Source organism: Sapajus apella, unplaced genomic scaffold (genome assembly GCF_009761245.1).
Source record: "Sapajus apella isolate SASKATOON/1434 unplaced genomic scaffold, GSC_monkey_1.0 scaffold15, whole genome shotgun sequence".
Classification (NCBI taxonomy): Eukaryota; Metazoa; Chordata; class Mammalia; order Primates; family Cebidae; genus Sapajus; species Sapajus apella.
This window is the reverse complement of record NW_022436955.1, coordinates 18,948,494-18,969,126: the sequence shown is the minus strand read 5'-3', so window position 1 is coordinate 18,969,126 and position 20,633 is coordinate 18,948,494. Positions and strand designations below refer to the sequence as shown.

The following is a 20,633-nucleotide window of genomic DNA, read 5'->3' as shown; positions in this document are numbered from 1 at the left end:
CCGCCTCGGCCTCCCAAAGTGCTGGGATTACAGGCTTGAGCCACCGCGCCCGGCCCTGTTTTTCTTTTTTAAAGGTTGAAAATAACTTCTACTGGCCAGGCATGGTGGCTCATGCCTGTAATGCTAGCATTTTGGGAGGCCAAGGCAGGTGGATCACCTGAGATCGGGAGTTGAAGACCAGCCTGACCAACATGGAGAAACCCTGTCTCTACTAAAAATACAAAATTAGCCTAATTTAACTCCATAAGTCAGTGGTCTACAAACGGGTGCTGATCTGTGAGAACAGTCCATGAATAAATCAAGAAAGTTCAAGATTGTGTAGTGAATTTTGCAAAACTAATTTCTTTCACTTTAAAGGATATGGGGGTTTTCTTTTTTTAAGTGATGGTAATTGAAAATTTTTTTTTTTCTTCTCTATCTCAACTCACTGCAACCTCCACCTCCCAGGTTCTGGCTATTCTCCTGCCTTGGCCTCCTAAGTGCTTGGGATTACAGGCGCACATCACCACGCCCAGCTAATTTTTTTGAAATTTTAGTAGAGACGGAGTTTCACCATGTTGGCCAGGCTGGTCTCGAACTCCTGACCTCAAGTGATCCCCCTGCCTCAGCCTCCCAAAGTGCTGAGATTACAGTATGAGTCACTGTGCCCAGCGGTAATTGAGATTTTTAAAGATCTTACTTAATGGAATAAGAAGTTGGCAACCCTCTGTTCATCTTAAAATCTTCTGGAAATTTTGCTGGTAATCTTTTAAGATGTGATGTCTCCCGTGGTTTGTCTGTAGAGAGAAAGAACATTACCTAGAGAATGTGACTTTCTGGCTCCCTTGGCATTTACTTCCTATTGCTAATTAATAATTTGCTGGCTGGGTTAGCTACTTCAGGATCTTACTTAGGAGTTTTATTAGCATGAGTCAGGCTCTCGTGTTCAGGCATTCCGTTATGATCAAATCTCCAGGCCTGCAAAGTGGGAGATGGACCCTGATGAGTTCTCCAAAGTCACTGTGCCTTTGTGAGGCCTCTGGAAGTCAGCCAGCCAACCTCTCCAGATATATTTCCACTTCTGTATCTCTTGTCTTTCCTACTCTTGGGTTATAAAGATTGCAAATGTATAATTTATACACTTTAGAAAAGCAACACTCATTAGGTTAGTGTTTGAAGAAATCTTTCCTTTCTCAAGGGAGAGCTGTGCTTCTTACTGACCTCTGGTTTTCTTTGGTTTCCTGTAAGGACAGAGGAGTTCAGCAATCTCTAAACCAGCAAGAGGAAACACTGGAAATTTTGGAAACATTGGTTTTAACTAGGTGTGTAATTTACTTTAGAGTCTTTACTGTGGGGCCATGCATCATAAAAACTCCAAGAAGGGGAAATTTTGAGCAGTGTTTGCCAAATTTTAACTATGAAATAAACCACCCACTTTTGTTTTCCAAAGCATCTTATGGAATAGCATTCCACAAAATGCACTTGTGAAACCTTGTTCATTCTAAGCCAGTGGTCCTCAACTTGGGAAGTTTCACTCCCCAAGAGACTTTTGGATACATCTGGACACATTCTTCTTTTTTATTATTATTATTTGAGATAGAGTTTTGCTCTTGTTGCCAAGCTGGAATGCAGTGGCATTCACTGCAACCTCCACCTCCCAGGTTCAAGTGATTCTCCTGCCTCAGCCTCCCAAGTAGTTGGAATTACAGGCGTGCACCACCACGCCCAGCTAATTTTTTGCATTTTTAGTAGAAATTGGGTTTCATCATGTAGCCAGGTTTATCGTGAACTTCTGATCTCAGGTGATCCACCCGCCTCAGCCTCATAAAGTGCAGGGATTACAGGTGTGAGCCACCACACCTGGCCACATTCTTTATTTTCATACTGGGACTGGTAGTGCTATTGGTATCTAGTGGGTAGAGACCAGGTATGCTGCTAAATATTCTATAATTTACAGGACAGTCCCCACAGCAAAGAGTGATACAGTTCAGAGTGTCATTAGTGGCCAGGCACGGTGGCTCACATCTGTAATCCCAGCACTTTGGGTTGCTAAGGCAAGCCAATCACTGGAGCTCAGGAGTTCAAGACCAGCCTGGCCAACATTGTGAAACCTCGTCTCTACTAAAAATACAAAAAGTAGCCAGGTGTGGTGATGTGCGCCTGTAATCTCAGTTACTCGGGAGGCTAAGGCAGGAGAATCTCTTGAACCTAGGAGGCAGAGGTTGTAGAGAGCCAAGATCGTACCACTGCACTCCAGCCTGGGTGACAGAGCCAGACTCCATCTAAAAAAAAAAAAAAAATGTGGGCCGGGCTCTGTGCCTCATGCCTGTAATCCTAGCACTTTGGGAGGCCAAGGCAGGTGGATCATGAGGTCAGGAGTTTAAGACTGGCCAAGATAGTGAAACGCCATCTCTACTAAAACTACAAAAATTAGCCAGGCAGGGTGGTAGGCACCTGTAATCCCAGCTACTGGGGAGGCTGAGGCAGGAGAATCACTTGAACCCAGGTGGCAGAGGCTGCAGTGAACCGAGGTCATGGCACTGCACTCCAGCCTGAGCAACAGAGTAAGACTCAGTCTCAAAGAAAAAAAAAAAAAAAGTCATTAGTACAGTGGTTGAGAAACCCTGGTCTAAACCAGTGTTTCCAAAACTTCCCAGTGATAAAAACTACCTCAGATCTTTGTTAAAATATTCCACTTTTCATACTCCTCTTCTCTAGAAATTCCAGCTCACTGAGTTTAGGATAGGCCTCAACAAGAGCCGCATAGAATTCTTATTAGGGAAATTTGTGCATGTGCTCTTAACTCATCTCAGGTCAGATAGGAGAATACATTAAGGCAGTTGTTCTGAAACTTGACCTTGCATCAGAATCACCTGGAGAGCTTATTAAAAACACACTGCTGGGGCCACAGTGGCTCAGTCCTGTTGTTCTGGCACTCGAAGAGACAAGGCTACACGTTCGAGGCCAGCCTGGGAAACATAAAAACATCTCATCCATTAGCAACAACAACAAAAAAATTCCATCCTGGCCAACGTGGTGAAATGCTGTTTTTATTAAAAACACAAAAATTAGCTGGTCGTGGTGGCATGTGCCTGTTGTCTCAGATACTTGGGAGGCTCAGACAGTAGAATTGCTTGTACCTGGGAGGCGGAGGTTGTAGTGAGCCGAGATCACGCCACTGCACTTCAGCCAGGGGGGCAGGGTGAGACTCCATCTCAAAGAAAAAACAAACAAACAAAAAAAAACACTGCTGGGCCCTGTCTCCAGAGTTTCTGTTTGAGCAGGTCTGCTGTGGGTCCCAAGAGTTTGCATTTCTGATGAATTTTCAAGAGATCCCACTGTGGTTGGTCCAGGGACCTCACTTTGAGAACCATTTGTTTAAGGTGGTGGTTTATTCTCTGCAGGTGGGGATGCCTCCATCATTCCGAAGCTTGAGTTTGAAGATCAGCCTTGCTGTCCTGTCATCAGAGATTGGGCCAACAACCCATCAGTAGAAGCCAGTAGTAACCTGGAAGCTCCTGGATATGAAAGAAAATGTGAAGACCTTGGCAGTCCTGTAACCAAAAAAGTGAAGCTTGAGCCTGGTACTGCTGCCAAGGAGGTCACGAACGGAGCAGTTCACCCTCACAGTCTTGGTAAGCAGGAAGGTGACCCAATCTCACCAGGCATCAACAGCTATAATCTCACTGTAGAAGAACTGGCTGCTGTCACCAGAATAGCCCCTGATAGTGCCAAAGTGATAGACGTTTATAGAACTGGAGCCAAATGTGTACCTGGAGAAGCTGGAGACTCTGGGAAGCCTGGTGCTGCGTTTCACCAGGTGGGGCTGCTCCGAGTGAAGCCTGGCCGTGGAGACAGAACTCGCTCCATGTCCTGCAGTGACAAGATGGCCCGATGGAATGTTCTTGGATGCCAGGGGGCACTGTTGATGCACTTCCTGGAAGAGCCCATCTACCTATCAGCAGTGGTCATTGGGAAGTGCCCATACAGCCAGGAAGCCATGCAGAGAGCACTGATTGGAAGGTGAGAGGGTAGGGAGGGCTGGATTGGAACAGCCATTCCAAGGGGCAGTCTGCGAGTAGGGCCCAAGAGCATTAAGAGCCTCCTTATCGGGCTGGGCGCGGTGGCTCACGCCTGTAATCCCAGCACTTTAGGAGGCCGAGGCGGGTGGATCACGAGGTCAAGAGATCGAGACCATCCTGGTCAACATGGTGAAACCCCGTCTCCACTAAAAATACAAAAAATTAGCTGGGCATGGTGGCGCGTGCCTGTAATCCCACCTAGTCAGGAGGCTGAGGCAGGAGAATTGCCTGAACCCAGGAGGCGGAGGCTGCAGTGAGCCAAGATCGCACCATTGCACTCCAGCCTGGGTAACAAGAGCGAAACTCCATCTCAAAAAAAAAAAAAAAAAAAAGAACCTCCTTACCTTTTGATCCAGCAGTTCCTCTTCCAGGAATTTATCTTAAGGAAATAACTAAAGTATTTGAACATTTAGCTTTGTATATAATAATTTTTTAAAAAATAAAAAATAAACAACTAAAATGCCCAGTAATAGGAAATTAAGTGATTTTTTTTTGTGTTATTAAAAATAATATTGATGAATGGCTGGGCACAGTGGCTCACACCTGTAATCCCAGCACTTTGGGAGGTTGAGGCGGGCAGATTGCTTGAGCCCAGAAGTTCTAGACCAGCCTAGGTAACATGGGGAAACCCCGTCTCTACAAAAAATAGAAAAACTAGCCAGGTGTGGTGGCACAAACCTGTAGTCCTAGCTAATAGGGAGGCTGAGATGGGAGGATCACCTGAGCCTGGGAAGATTGAAGCTGCAGTGAGCCAAGATCGCTCCACTGCACTCCAGCCTGGGTGAGAGACCCTGTCTCAAATAAAATGATAATAATATTGATGAATATTTAATGTGGAAATATGTTCATAGTGTTTAAAGAACAGTTTAGAAGACAAAAAGCCAATTTTGGTCTTAAAGTACATATGCACATGGGAAAGACTGTAAGAGGATGAGCACCAAGGTATTATTAATAATCTGAGTTGTATTATGGGTGGTTTTTTCTTCTTTGTTTTTACTGTATTTTTAATTATCTACAGTGTACATACATTGCCATTATATATATATATATATATATATATATGTATATATATGTTTTTTAACCCTAGACGTTAGTTTGGGGTTTTCAGAATTTTTTTGTAGAGACAAGGTTTCACTGGGTCTCACCTAGGCTGAAGTACAGTGGTACAATCATAGTTCACTACAGCCTCCAGTTCCTGGGCTCAAGTGATCCTGCTGCCTCAACCTCCCAAATAGCTAATATCATAGGCACGAGTCACCACACTTGGCTGATTTTTATATATATATATTTTTTTTGTAGAGACAGGTGTTATGTTACCCAAGCTGGTCTTAAACTCCTGGACTTCAGCAGTTCTCCTACCTTGGCCTGCCAAAGTGTTGGGATTATAGGTGTAAGCCATCTCACCCAGCCCTAAACATTAGTTTAAATTTGTCTAAAGTTAGAAGACAAAGGGTGATCACTGAAGTACGGTTTCCCTAAAGGAGGCAGCCAAACTCAGTTAATGCTATAGTAAATGAGGGCAGGGCAAAGCCATGGCCAGGGCAAGCATTGTGAGCCCATATCGGATGTGAAGCCTCAAGATATGACCCAGCAATTCCACTCCTAGGTAAACCCAAGAGAAATGAAAACATACATTCACACAAGTAGGTCAGGTACAGTAGCTCACACCTATAATCCTAGCATCTTGGGAGGCCAAGTCAGGCAGATTGCTTGAGTCCAGAAATTCAAGACCAGCCTGAGCAACATGAGGAAACCCTGTGTCTACAAAAAATACAAAACTTAGCCAGGCATGGTGGCACACACTTGTAGTCCCAGCTGCATGGGGAGCTGATGTGGGAGGATCACCAGAGCCAAAGAAGGTTGAGGCTGCAGTGAATCGTGATTGCACCACTTTATTCCATGCTAGGCAGTAGAGTGAAGCCCTGTCTCAAAAAAAAAAATTATGTATATAACAAAAACCTGTACATAAATGTTCACAGCAGCATTATTTGTAATAGTCAAAAAGTGAGACAAATAATGCATCAGTGGATGAATGGATAAATCAAATGTGATATATCCATACAATGGAATATAATTCAGACATAAAAAGAACTGAAGTACTGATAAATGCTACAACGTGAATGAACTTGAAAATATCATGCCAAGTGAGATAAATTGCATATTGTATACTTATGTGAAATATCCATAAAGGCAGATAATAGCTTAGTGGTTACCAGGGGCTAAATGCTGTGCCTCACACCTGTAATACCAGCACTGTGGGATGCTGGAGTGGAAGGATTGCTTCAGCCCAGGAGTTCAAGACAGGCCTGGGCAATATGGCAACCCCATCTCTACAAAAAAATTAAAAATTAGGCCAGGTGCGGTGGCTCATGTTTGTAATCCCAGCACTTTAGGGGGCTGAGGTGGATGGATCACAAGGTCAGGAGTTCAAGACCAGCCTGGCCAACACAGTGAAACCCCATGTCAACTAAAAATATAAAAATTAGCCAGGTGTGGTGGCAGGCGCCTGTAATCCCAGTTACTTGGGAGGCTAAGGCAGTTGAATCACTTGAACCCGAGAGACAGAGGTTGCAGTGAGCTGAGATCATGCCATTGTACTCCAACCTGGGTGACAGAACTAGAGTCTGTCTCAAAAAAAAAAAAAAGAAAAGAAAAAAAGAAAAAATTAGGCATGCCTATAGTCTCAGCTACTTGGGAGGCGGAGGTGGGAGGATCGCTTGAGACCTGGGGGAAGAGGTTGCAGTGAGCCAAGATCATGCAGTTGCACTCCAGCCTGAGCAACAGGGACCCTATTTTGAAAAGAAAAAAAAAAAAAATTTAGTGATAACCAGGGAATAGAGAGTGAATGCCAGTAGGTACAAGGTTTCTTTTTTGAGTGATGAAAATTCCTGAAATTATATTACCGTGATAGTTGTGCAGTCCTGTGAATATATTTTAAAAATTGAATTATCCACTTTAAATGGGTAAAATTTATGGTATGTGAACTATATCCCTATAAAGATGGTTTTTTAAAAAAGAAAAAGTCAACACTAGGCACTGTACCCAGGATGTTTTCTGTTTTTCCTATTCTGGCACTTGCAGTTGCTATCTGCTTCATTCTAGACCAGCATCATGTTGGCATCTAGTTTGTTCAAAGACACAAGAGAAAAAATGAAGCTTTTATATTATAGGATAATTTTGGGTTTTGGTGTGTTTGAAGGATTCCCCAGGAAGTAGGTGCTAACACTTTAATGTTTGCGTAAACTTTTCAAGTTTCTCAAAGCCTGTATCAGGAATGGAGTTTGGTGTTACATTCCTGAAGGGTGTTGACTTGATTCTCAGTTATCCCTTCAGAGTGAGAGAGAAGGATCTTCTTCCAGCCATGAGGTTCTTACAGTCTTGATTATATTCGGGCACACTGACTTGTCCCCTGCCCCAATAAATAAACAAATCTCCACACCTGGTAAGGCTCAGGGGTGATGATGTGAGCCACAATCCTAGATACTGTTTTCTCTAGGCATGCACCTAAACTGAATGAATTTTCCCTTACATTTAGGTGTCAGAATTTATCGGCTTTACCAAAAGGTTTTGGAGTTCAAGAACTAAAAATACTGCAGTCAGATTTACTGTTTGAACAGAGCCGCTGTGCAGTGCAGGCAAAAATGGCTGACAGCCCAGGTCGACTTGTTCCTTGTGGGGCAGGTAAGAGACCCAGGTTAGACCTGTCCTGGAGTAACTGCTCCCCTAACCGAGAGTGGCCTCGGAGGGTCTGCATCCTCCCAGCCTAGGAAGGCAGTTCACTGCTCTAGAGGTGAGTAGTATGGGCTTTGGAGACACCTATACTGGATCAGGTTTATGCTCTTGTGACCCCTAGCAAGTTACTTACCCTCCCTTGGCCTCAGTTTCTTAGTCTTCAGATTAGAAGAATATTATTTATCAGGGTTATTAGGAAGATTTAATGAGAATTCTTTTTAATGCATTTACTCTGTCTCTAGCAAATAGTAAATGCTCAGTGATTGTTAACTATCATACTAATAATGAATTATGAACCACTTAGACTATAGTATCCTGGCGGCCAAGCATCCAAGTAGTAGTCATTGTCTCTGACATCATATTGAGTTCTCATGGGTCTGTAGAGTCAGAGAAATATTTTTATTAAAATACTTCTGACATTTACAGGAAATTGAACAGTTTTAACCCTAGAATCTTATCTTTTCATAGCCATCAGCTGGAGTGCAGTTCCTGAGCAGCCATTGGATGTTACTGCCGGTGGCTTTCCGCAGGGAACAACAAAGAAAACAATCGGAAGCCTTCAGGCAAGGTACAGCATATTGGGGCAGGAGAAGATGGTAGCTGTGAACTCACACTTTACCACTCTCTAATTCTAGAACATTTTTATTACTCCAAAAAGAACAGCCATGCCCATTAGCAGTCACTACCTATCCCTCCCTCTCCTCAACCCATGGAAACCTCTGATTTACTTAATTTACTTCTTGTCTCCATGGATTTGCTATTCTGGACATTTTGTATCATTGGAATCATACAGTATATGACCTTTTGTATCTGGCTTCTTTGACTTAGCATAGTGTTTTGAAGGTGCATCCATGAGGTAGCCTGTATCAGTGTTTCATTACTGTTTATGACTTGAATAATATTCCATTTTGTGGATATGCCACATTTTGTTTGTCCATTCATTCATGGATGGACGTTTGGGTTGTTTCAGTCTTTAGCTATCATGAATAGTGCTGCTATGCAGAACTATGAATATTTCATGTACTGTTTTTTGCATGGCCATATGTATATTCTTGGGTATATCTAAGAGTGGTATTACTGGTTCATATGATAATTGTTTTCCATAGCAGCTGTACCATTTTGCGTTTTACCAACAATGTATGAGAGTTCCAATTACCCTGCATCCTTTACAACACTTGTTACTGTCTTTTTTATTATAGTCATTTTAGGGGGTGTGAATTGGTATCTCATTACAGTCTTTTTTTTTTTTTTTTTTGATTGGGTTTTTCTTTTTTTTCCCCTGCTTGGGGAACAAGGGAATAATTCAGCTCCACGCAAACTCCTCCTTCTGGGTTCAAGCATTTCTCCCGCCTCAGCCTCCCGAGTAGCTGGGACTACAGGCGTGCGCCACCATGCCCAGCTAATTTTTGTATTTTTAGTAGAGACAGGGTTTCACCATGTTGACCAGGATCTCGCGATCTCTTGACCTTGTGATCCACCCGCCTCAGCCCCCAAAAGTGCTGGGATTACAGGCGTGAGCCACCGCACCCGGCCAGTTTTTTTTTTTTGAGATGGAGTCCTGCTCTGTCACCCAGGCTGGAGTGCAGTGGTGCCGTTTCAGCTCACTGCAACATTTGTCTGCTAGGTTCAAGGGTTTCTCTTGCGTCAGCCTCCCTAGTAGCTGGGATTACAGGCATGAAGTACCACACCCAGCTAATTCTTGTATTTTTGGTAGAGACGGGATGTTGGCCAGGCTTATCTCAAACTCCTGGCCTCAAGTGATCCACCTGCCTCAGCCTTTCAAAATGTTGGGATTACAGGCATGAGTCACCTCACCCGGCCTCATTGTAGTCTTGATTTGCATTTCCCTAATTACAAACGATGTTGAGCATCTTTTTATGTACTTATTATCCATCTGTCTCTCTACTTTGGGAAAATAACTATTTGGAACTGTTGCCCATTTTGTTATTTGGTGTATTTGCCTTTTTATTGTGGAGTAGCAAGATTCCTGTATGTATTCTGGATATTCTTCTTTTATCATGTATATGATTTGCAGATATTTTTTTCTGATTCTCTTGGTTATCTTTTCACTTTTTGATAATGTCCTTTAAAGCACAAAAGTTTTCAATTTTGATAAAGTCAAATTAATGTATTTTCTTTAGTTCATTGTGCTTTTGGTGGCATACCTAAGAAACCATTGTCTAATCCAAGGTCATATAGAGCTACTCCATATTTTCTTCTAATAGTTTTTTAGTTTTAGCTCTTATGTTTAGGACTTTGATCCATTTTGAGTTAAATTTTCTTTGTGGTTTGAGGAAGGACTCCACCTTCATTCATTTGCATATGGATATTCAGTTGTGCCAGCACCATATTTTGAAAAAACTATTGTTACCCCTGCAGAGATTGTTTATAAATAATACATAATACTTTCTTGGGCTTCATCCCTAGGAATTCTGGATTAGTAGGCCAGGGTTGGAACCCAAGAATCATTTGTGAAGCTCCACAATGACTAGACTGGCAAAAAGGGTCCCTGAAAACAGGACTTTGCCTCCTTAGATTGGCTTTTGCTAAAGTGCAGGCTTTGTGGGCTGCTGGACATGAGACTCAGATTTTATCCCTAGAGGATCATGTACTCTATGGATGTGTCTCTTTTTGTTGTTGTTTTTATTTTTTTATTTTTTATTTTTTGGAGACAGGATCTCACTATATTGCCCAGGCTGGTCTCAAACTCCTGAGCTCAAGCAATTCTCCTGCCTCAACCTCCCAAAGTGCTGGGATTACTGCTGTGAGCCACTCTGCCTGGCCTGCGTCTCTTTCTATATGCTTGGCCAATCTTGTCCTCCCTGTCTTCTCCCTATCCCCTGCAATGAGCTAGAGGTGGTTTGGAATAGCCTAAGGATAGGAAGGGCCTCGGGGGAGTGGCCTCTCCATCAGAGGCATTTCCTCTGGGTTCAGCTGCCACCAGTGTGACTGGTGTAGAATGTAAAATTTCCACAATTTATAGATTTTTTTCTTTTTTACTCTAAGTTGCTTTTCCATTTCTTTATCATGCCCTTTTAAATTTGTATCTGTAATTATTTTCACGAATTCACTTGGTGTATTGGTCCCTTTTCACACTGCTACAAAGAACTACCTGAGACTGTGTAATTTATAAAGAAAAGAGGTTTAATTGACACACAGGCTGTACAGGAGGTATGGCTGGGGAGGCCTCAGGAAGCATTATCATGGTAGAAAGGCAAATGGGAAGCAGGCACATCTTTACATGGCAGCAGGAGAGAGAGAAAGCATAAGGGGAAGTGCTACACATGTTGAAACAACCAGATCTTGTGAAAACTCATTCACTATTGTGAGAACAGCAAGGGGGAAATCCGCCCCCGTGATCCCATCGCCTTCCACTAGGTATCTCCCCCAACAGTGGGAATTATAATTCGACCTGAGATTTGGGTGGGGACACAGAGCCAAACCATATCACTTGGTTTGGTTTGTGGGTTTTTGGTGGGTTTTTTTTTTTTTTTTTTTTTTGACATGCTTATTTGCCTGCCTCAAAACAAATAACCATGACAAGACCGAACTTACATACACCCTTTTTAGGCTTTTTTTAAAAAGGTTTTCTTCTTCACAGCCACTACCTACCAGGGTTCAAATGGCCTAGACAGAAGACACTGCCAGTCTCCTGGCAGCCTAGATGGTTGCATTGAATAATATTTATAAAACTGTTGGGAGTAGAGACTTTTAAATCAGTTTTTTTGCCAAGGGGCTTCCTGGTTTGAGGCCACCTTTTACACTTCTCAGGAGACCAACTCTAAGCCATAGATGAGGATGTGTGAACAGAACAGCTGAGGGACAGAGACCACGTGTTTCCTGCTGAGCTCTGTCTCTGTTGTCAGTTACAGCCTTGCAGCTCCTCACATGGGCCCCACCCACTGACTGTGGTTTCCATCTGCTGCTTTGCTGAGAAATGAGATGCTCTTCTTTGCTGAGTGTATACCCACTTTTGCCTGAAAAGCCCAGCTCAACGACCACTGCTTTCTGGCTCAAAATTATCACCTCTTCTCTGAATTTCTGTAATGGTTTTGTTGAGCTTGTCCCAATGTTTCACCAGGAAGAACCTAATATCTAAGAATGTAATTCTCACGGCCGGGCATGGTGGCTCAAGCCTGTGATCCCAGCACTTTGGGAGGCCGAGGCGGGTGGATCACGAGGTCAAGAGATCGAGACCATCCTGGTCAACATGGTGAAACCCCGTCTCTACTAAAAATACAAAAAATTAGCTGGGCATGGTGGTGCGTGCCTATAATCCCAGCTACTCAGGAGGCTGAGGCAGGAGAATTGCCTGAACCCAGGAGGCGGAGGTCGCGGTGAGCCGAGATCACGCCATTGCACTCCAGCCTGGGTAACAAGAGCGAAACTCCATCTCAAAAAAAAAAAAAAGAATGTAATTCTGTCTCCCAAAAGGAACCATGACTCTGTTAGGTCACATCCCCCTGCCATATCTTTCAAGAGTGTCTTGGCTGTTCTTGGACCTTTAAAGATCAATTTGAAGATAACTGGTGACGATGATTTGGAAGTGTGCACCACGCAAATCTCATTTCCAATTGTAATCCCCAGTGTTGGAGGAGGGGTGTCTTGGGAGATGATTGGATCATGGGGGCGAAGTTCTCATGAATGGTTTAGCACCATCCCCCCTTGGTACTGTATAGTGAGTGAGTTCACACAAGATCTGGTTGTTTAAAAGCTTGTAGCATCTCCCCACTCACCCTCTTCCTCCTGCTCTGGCCACATAAGACATGCTTGCTTCTCCTTCACCTTCCACCATGATTGTAAGTTTCCTGAGGCCTCCCCAGAAGCCAGTATGCTTCCTGTACAGACTATAGAACTGTGAGCCCATTAAACTCCTGTTTTTAAAAAACTAGTCCCAAGTATTAAATATTTCTTTATAGCAGTGTGAGAACAGACTAATACAATTGACGTCTTTCAATATTCTCTTCCAAATCAGGAATATGGTATATCTCTCTATAATACTGGTGCCAAATTGGCAATTATGCCCCAGACTTATAACTAGTAGTTTTGAGTATTCACTTATCGAGGTCTTCTTACATATATTTCAATAAGTTTTATAGCTTTCTTTAAATAAATCTTTCACATCTTAAATTAGATTTATTCCTTAAATGTATATTAGTTATCTGTTTCTATATAACAGATTACCACCAAAATAACAGCTTAAAACAACAGCAGACATTTTTTATTTCACACAGTTTATGTGGGTCTGGAATTTAGGAGGAGCTTAGCTAGGTAATTCTGGCCCAGCAGTTTATGAGGTTGCAGTCCATTATGGCAGCCAGGGCTGCAGTCATCTGAAGACTTGACTGGGGCTGAAGGATCTAGTTCGAAAATGTTTCCCTCGCATGGCTGACAGGTCAGTGTCAGCTATTGGCAGGAGGTTTCAGTTCCTTATAGTAAGGACCCCTCCCCAAAGCTACCAGAGTATTCAGCTTCACGACATCGTGGCTGGCTTTTCCCAGAACAGGCAATCCAAGTGAACAAAGCAGAAGCCACAGTGTCTTTTATGACCTAGCCTCAGAAGCCATAGTCTGTCTGTTATGTCTTAATGGTTATTCAGATCAGCCCTTCAGTATGGGAGGGGATTGCACAGGGCCATGAATTAAGTTGTCAAAGTTAAGCTTTTGTTCCTCTTTGTAGCAGTTATTGTTGGTTGCTAGATAAAAACACTAATCTTACCATTATCGTTACAATAGTAATTCTACTCCTATAATCCCAGCACTTTGGGAGGCTGAGGTGGAGGATTGCTTGAAGCCAGGAGTTCCAGACCAGCCTGGCCAACAAAATGAGATCCCATCTCTAAAAAACAAACAACAGCAACAACAACAACAACAACAAAAACCTAAAAGAATAATAATTCTACCAATTTATCTGGGAATTCTTGGGGAGTTTTTAAATATAGATCATCATACACAAATACAACTTTGAACAATGTGGGTGTTAGTGGTGCCAACCTCCCTTGCAGTCAAAAATCTGCATATAACTTTTGGCTCTCCAAAAACATAACTACTAATAGCCTATTATTGACCAGAAGCCTTGACATCAACAGTCAATTAACACATATAACACACATTATATATGTTGAATAGTATATATAACATATGTGTTAATTGACATCAACAATTAACACATTATATATGTTATTATATATGTATTCTTACAATAAAGTAAACTAAAGAAAATGTTATTAAGAAAATCATAAGGAATAGGCCGGGCATGGTGGGTCTCCTCTGTAATTCCAGCACTTTGGGAGGCTCAGCTGGGCAGATTACCTGAGATCAGGAGTTCAGGACCAGCCTGACCAACATGGCAAAACCTATCTGTACTAAAAACATAAAAATTAGCCAGGCATGGTGGTGCATGCCTGTAAACCCGGCTACTTGGGAGGCCAAGGCAAGAGAACTGCTTGAACCTGAGAGATAGAGGTTGCAGTGAGCCAAGATCACGCCATTGCACTCCAGCCAGGGCCACAGAGTGAGACTCTGTCTCAAAAAAAAAAAAAAGAAAGAAAGAAAATCATAAGGAATAGAAAATATATTTATTCATTATCCTCATCATCTTCATGTTGAGTAGGCTAAGGAAGAGAAAGAAGAGGGTTTGGTCTTGCTGTCTCAGGGCTTGCAGAGGCAGAAGAAAATCTATGTGTAAGTGGACCCACATAGTTCAAACCTGTAGGGTTTCTGCAGTGTTTCTTTCCAATCTTTTATTCCTTTTATTTATTTCTCTTGTATTACTGTATTGACTAGAACTGACAATATCAAAATCATCTGCAAATGATGACTTGATTTTTGTTTTTCATTTTCTTTCTGTCCTTTCGGCCAGAACCTTCTGCATAATGTTGAATAAAAGCAGTGATAGCGAGTACCCTTGTCCTATTCCTGATTTTAAGGACATATATTTGCTATAGGTTTTTATAGTTGCCCTTTATAAATTTAAGTACGCTTTCTGAGTCTTAGTTTGCCAAAAGATTTTTAATAACTCAGAGGATGTTGAATTTTACCAAATGTTTTCTTTGCATATATTTTCCCCATAATTGTGTGCGTGCGTGTGTGTGTGTGTGTGTGTGTGTTTTTTTTTTTTTTTTTTTTTTTTTTTTTGAGACAGAGTCTCACTTTGTCACCCAGGCTGATGGGCACTGGCACAGTCTAGGCTCACTGCAACCTCTGCCTCCCAGGCTCAAGTGATTGTTGTGCTTCAGGCACCTGAGTAGCTGGGATTACAGGCATGCACCACCACTCCTGGCTAATTTTTGTATTTTTAGTACAAACAGGGCTTCACCATATTAGACAGGCTAGTCTCAAACTCCTTACCTCAGGTGATCTGCTCACTTCAGCCTCCCAAAGTGCTAGGATTAAAGGCATGAGCCACCATGTCTGGCGATCCATAATTTTATTATTTTTCTTTAATTTGTTCATGAGAGTTCCATTAATTTTTGCTTTGTTTCCATGCAAAAGTAGCCTCATCTTCCTGAGTGCCAGCAGCCACTCCAGCTAAGACCTTGGGAGAACAGTGTTTGAGGCCTCAGGGTTCCTCTTTAAGCAGCAATTCCTAAAGTAGGCTAGGTTCCAGCAAGGTAAGGGAGATTTTGTGTGAACTATACAATTCCCTATTCCACATATAGCAGTCATGGTCACTGTGTCCAAGCTGAGGGTACAGTCTGCTAGGATGATGCAGAGTGTGGTATGTAAAAGTGAGACTGCACATTGTTGGTACACACAGCATTTCCCAATTTCTAGATGCAGCTCATGACTTGTGTACATGAGGGAAAAGAAGGCAACACATACAACCAAGGCCACATCTGGCACGGATAAGCAGAAACCACGAAGGCCTGGGCAGGCTCATAAAGATTCAACATTCACTTCCTGAAGTATTCCAAACCATGCCCTCCACCATCGTTGTTTAGGAGCAAACACTTGGCCTCAAAGGCTTATGATGCCCATGGCAGGAGTCCGGGGATTCTGCCTCAGGTGGCTCGTCCAAGTGGATTTTATAATGGCAGTTCACACAGGGAACAGCACTCAGGTCTCTGAAACAAAGCTTTCCATTTCTTGTAAACCCATAGGGACCAGCTCCCTTGAAAGGAGGTAGCCAGAAGTGTCTTATAGATATCCTAGGGCAAAATTTAGTAATTGCACTTCAGGGTACCTGTTTGGGCTTGTCACTTTAATGCTTCCACTGCTGATGACATTTCTTAAGGTTAGACTCATTTTTGTACCTCAACCCAATCAGACATCCAGGTCTAGATTTTCTCCCTACCAAGCACCAATGAAAATGAGGGGCTCTGGAACCTTGAAACCTAAACACTATGTGAAGCCTGGCATCTTCGATAGGTGCTTGGAACAAATTAAATGCTTAATAAATCACCTTTGCCTTCTTTTTCCAAACAGATCCCAAATCAGCAAAGTGGAACTCTTTAGATCATTCCAGAAGCTGCTAAACAGAATTGCAAGGGACAAGTGGCCAGACTCCCTCAGGTGATGCTATTGACCTATGTTTTTTCATATTTAGGAAGACTTTTGTTTCGATTCTGGCTTATGAATCAAAGCTTTGGCAGGAGTGGTGGTTCAGCAAGCCAGTGGGCACTTATTGTTGACCACATGTTCTTCTTTCTCCATGGCCCTGTTTGCAGATACATGCATGATCTGAGATGCAGAGGATGGGTAGTTGGGTGGTAGAGAGTTATAAAAAACTAAGGATAGAATTGGGGCTCGGCCATTCCAGGCCCTCCTTTGATTCCACCTCTAAATGGAGATCACTGTGGAAATGTGAGTGATCCAAGAGCTATATATTCTAAGTGTTACTCTCCTCTATTCCTTTTGAATTTGCAGCTCTATGATTTAAATTGCTCTTCAAACAGGAATGTAGAGAACTCTAAAGTAGGTGAGTGCAGTGTCCTTCTGACAGTGACTACCTTAGTTAGGTCCAGTTACACAGGTGAAGGACACAGTTCCGGCATAACCGCCTTCATTTCAGACACCTGCCGCAAGTTAAGGAGGGCCCCAAACCACCCATACTTCTGACCAACTGGCTACAAATTTAAGTGTCTCCACTCCCCGTCATGTTCAGTTATTCACTAGAATGTCTCTCAGAACTCAGAAAACCACTATAGTTGCAATCAAAGTGTTATTATGAAAGAGACAGATCAGTACTGGCCCAAAGGATAGAGATATAGGGTGAGATATGTGAGGGTCCCAAAGGCAAAGCTTCCATGTCCTCAGGACACATCACCTTCCCACCACATTGCTGTCTATCACCAACCAGGAATGTCACTCATATATCAGTATCCAAAGTTTTTCTTGGAGTTTCATTAGCTATTTTGATTTATTGAATTATTGGCCACATGATGTGATTGAACTTAATCTCCAACTCCTTCCTCTTACAAGAGGTCAAACTGATATCAGGTGTCTCAGTGCTCCAATTATTTACATGGTTGGTCTTTCCTGTATGGCGAGTATCATCCTGAAACTACCTCAGGGGACCATCATGAGTCACATGGTTAAACATAAACTTACAAAAGGTCAGAGATCCACTGTGAATGACAAAGACACTTCCAAAAACTCCAAAGTTTAGAGGCTCCCAGGAAGTGGTGACAAAGACCAACCCAATCCTTCATTATATGACAGTGGGGAAGCTAAGGCGTAGCTGGAAACTTCTATATGAAGAGGCTGGCCACTTGTCATCACCATCCCACATACTGAAGTGATGCATCTGTGGTCAGTTGACTTCCTTCTTTTCTGGAAAAATGAACCAAGCTGAAACTGAATGGGTTTCTATATAGTCAATGTGTCAAACAAGTCTGGATTTAGGTAAGGAGAGACTTTATTGTTTTGTTTTTGTTGTTCTTTGTTTGTTAGTTTTTGAGACAAAATTTCACTCTTGTTGCCCAGGCTGGAGTGCAATGGCGTCACCTCAGCTCACTGCAACCTCCGCCTCCTGGGTTCAAGTGACTCTCTTGCCTTAGCCTCCGGAGTAGCTGGGATCACAGGCACACACCACCACAGCCGGCTAATTTTTTGTATTTTTAGTAGAGACGAGGTTTCACCATCTTGGCCAGGCTGGTCTTGAACTCTAGACCTCAGGTGACCCGCCTGCCTCAGCCTCCCAAAGTGCTGGGGTTACAGGCATAAGCCACTGCTCCTGGCTTTTTTTTTTTTTTTTTTTTTTTTTTTTGACATGGTGTAGCTAACGCGGTTAAGGGACTGCATTGCATGTAAACAAGAGCCTGGTTTGTAGTAGGGTTTTGATAACTGGTAGTTACTTTTTTTTCTTTCTTGTTTTGAGATGGAGTCTCCCTCTGTTGCCAAGCTGAAGTGCAGTGGCGCAGTCTTAGCTCACAGGAACCTCCATTTCAAGTGATTCTCCTGCCTCAGCCTCCCAAGTAGCTGGGATTACAGGTGCCTGCCACCATGCCTGGCTATTTTGTATTTTTAGTAGACTCAGGGTTTCACAATGTTGGACAGGCTGGTCTTGAATCATAACCTAAGGTGATCCACCCGCCTCAGCCTCCCAAGGTGCTGGGATTACAGGCGTGAGCCACTGTGCCTGGCCTAGAAAACTTAAACCAAAAAAGTAGACAGTTATTTTTGTTTTATCTGATTCCACCAGAACCATACAAACCTAGAATTCTATTCATTCTCAACTGTTTTATTTCATGTTGCTTTCTCATGAATTCCCTACAGAGGAGACAGAGTTGCTCTAGAAAAGTGTCAAAGTCAAAATAAAGATGTAAAGACAAATCCCTAAATTTAATGTTTTATTTGGAATACAAGAACTGCAATTTAGAGCATACGCACAGACTTGGTGGTCTTCAGTATGTCTGAAGAACAAAGAGAAGGTTAGAGGTTTTATTTTTCAAAAAAGAAATGTAACATATTGTTCAAGAAAGTTGATTGGCATGAGTAAAGTATTGAGGAGCTGCCAAGTGACAGCTTTGGGTGAAACTATTCTTAAAGTCTTCAGCAGGTTGGTTGAGTAGCTTTTAGATAAAACTGGCAGGCAGTTTCAGCAGCCAGCCTTGCAGAGAATGCATTCTTGGAGCAATGTTATGCACACTGAGTGCTTTTTACTACCCCTGGCTTCTCAGCTCTGTTTTAGTTGGGTATGACAAGAATAACATAGTTTGTATGATCAACCTTCACAAAGGCATACTGAACTCCTTCTGTTCCTAAGTCTCTCATTACAAGTCTGTCCAGTTGGTTGCTCAGGTGTCTGGTGGCTCCAGGGTGAGCTGTTCAGTGAGAACCTGTGTATCTGGTGGCGTGTGTGCATTAGGGTGCAGAAGCTGGATACCTACCAGGAGTACAAGGAGGCTGCATCCTCTTACCAGGAAGCCTGGGGCACACTCCGGAAGCAGGCATTTGGATCCTGGATCAGAAACCCACCGGATTATCACCAGTTCAAGTGAGAAGGAAATGTTTGCTCTGGTAGCAGGACCCTTCATTCTGAACTGTCTTCTTCCACGCGAGACAAGCGTTAGCTTTTTTGGTAGCTAAATCAGGGAACATTCTGAGCAGTGCATCTCTGTTGTGTAATACAGATGGAATCCGAAACTTAGAACAGCCTATACTTGATTGAAGTAGCTTTCCGCTAAAATGGCATCTCACTAATGACCTTGCTATCTGACTTCCATTGTGTTTTATTGCTTCTCTAAAATACGAACTCAAGAGTTTGGAGCATGATGCTTTAAAGGTACTCTGCAGCGCTCTGCTTTATGTGTTCCTACATTGATTCAGCAAATATTTATTGAGCTGAAATGATGTTTGAATCTCTGCAAGTCTTATAGCTTTGCCTGGCATAGTGAATTTATGTTTTGTATTCCCAGGCTTTCTTCCTTCAGGGAGCCTTTCTTTTCCCATTCTTCAGTGATCCTGCTCTGTGCCTCAGACTTAGCTGAGGCTAACCTTACTCCCTGGCTCTAGGAATAGCCTGTGAGCCAGCCCTGGACCACCCTGGAATTGTTCTCAGACGTATCAGGAAAGGCTCTCTGTTTTGATCTGGAACTGTGAGAGTCACATAATCACGGGACTGTCGATGGCCATCTTCTCCTCATACATAGAGAAAGCCAGCAAATAATGAAGGCAACAAAGGACACAGCCAAGAGAATCAAAGATCCAGTAACACTGATTAGATGCCTAAAGCCAGTGCCCACCCTAGATGTCAGTAATGTGAGACAAATTCCAGTTGTTGTTTTGATTATGCCTGTTTGAGTTGGTTTTCTGACTTACAGTTAAAAGAGTTCTGTCCAAAAATTCAGAAGGCGGCCAGGTGCAGTAGCTCATGCCTATAATCCCAGCACTTTGGGAGGCTGAGGCAGGCAGATCACTTGAGGTCAGGAGTTCAAGACCAGCCTGGCCAACATGGTGAAACCCTGTCTCTACTAAAAATACAAAATTAGCTGGGCATGGTGGCACACGCCTGTAATCCCAGCTACTCAGGAGGCTGAGGCAGGAGAATTGTTTGAACCTGGGAGGCATAGGTTGCAGTGAGTGGAGATCACACCACTGCACTCCAGCCTGGGCGACAGAGCGAGACCCTATGTCAAAAAAAAAAAAAGAGCCAAAAGGCCCTACAGCAAATCAGCAATAGACCCAGCAGCCAATCCTGTTTGAACTAACATCTAATGTTTAACACTCAACTTCAGACCTTGAATGACTGACTGAAAATGGAAGCTCCTATATAGGGGTTACTCAAGGTCCTTATTGATTCTTCAGCATTTTGTAGCTATAAATATTTTTTAATCACACCTGTATTGAGACAGAATTCACAGACCATAAAATTCACCCAACTATACAATTTAAAAGT

General features: G+C 42.8%; 1 protein-coding gene across 6 annotated transcripts in view; it reads left to right on the top strand.

The window, feature by feature from the left end:
• Positions 1–19,922, top strand: part of ADAT1 (adenosine deaminase tRNA specific 1) — a 27,139-nt gene extending 7,217 nt beyond the window's left edge. For all 6 annotated transcript variants that reach the window (XM_032284497.1, XM_032284496.1, XM_032284495.1 and 3 more), the window contains 5 exons: positions 3,384–4,002; positions 7,597–7,742; positions 8,262–8,361; positions 16,220–16,306; positions 19,104–19,922. In XM_032284497.1, coding sequence (XP_032140388.1) covers positions 3,384–4,002; positions 7,597–7,742; positions 8,262–8,361; positions 16,220–16,306; positions 19,104–19,236 — 1,085 coding nt within the window. In that variant the 3' untranslated portion in view covers positions 19,237–19,922. The remainder of the gene's footprint in view (positions 1–3,383; positions 4,003–7,596; positions 7,743–8,261; positions 8,362–16,219; positions 16,307–19,103) is intronic.
• The last annotated feature ends 711 nt before the right edge of the window (positions 19,923–20,633 follow it).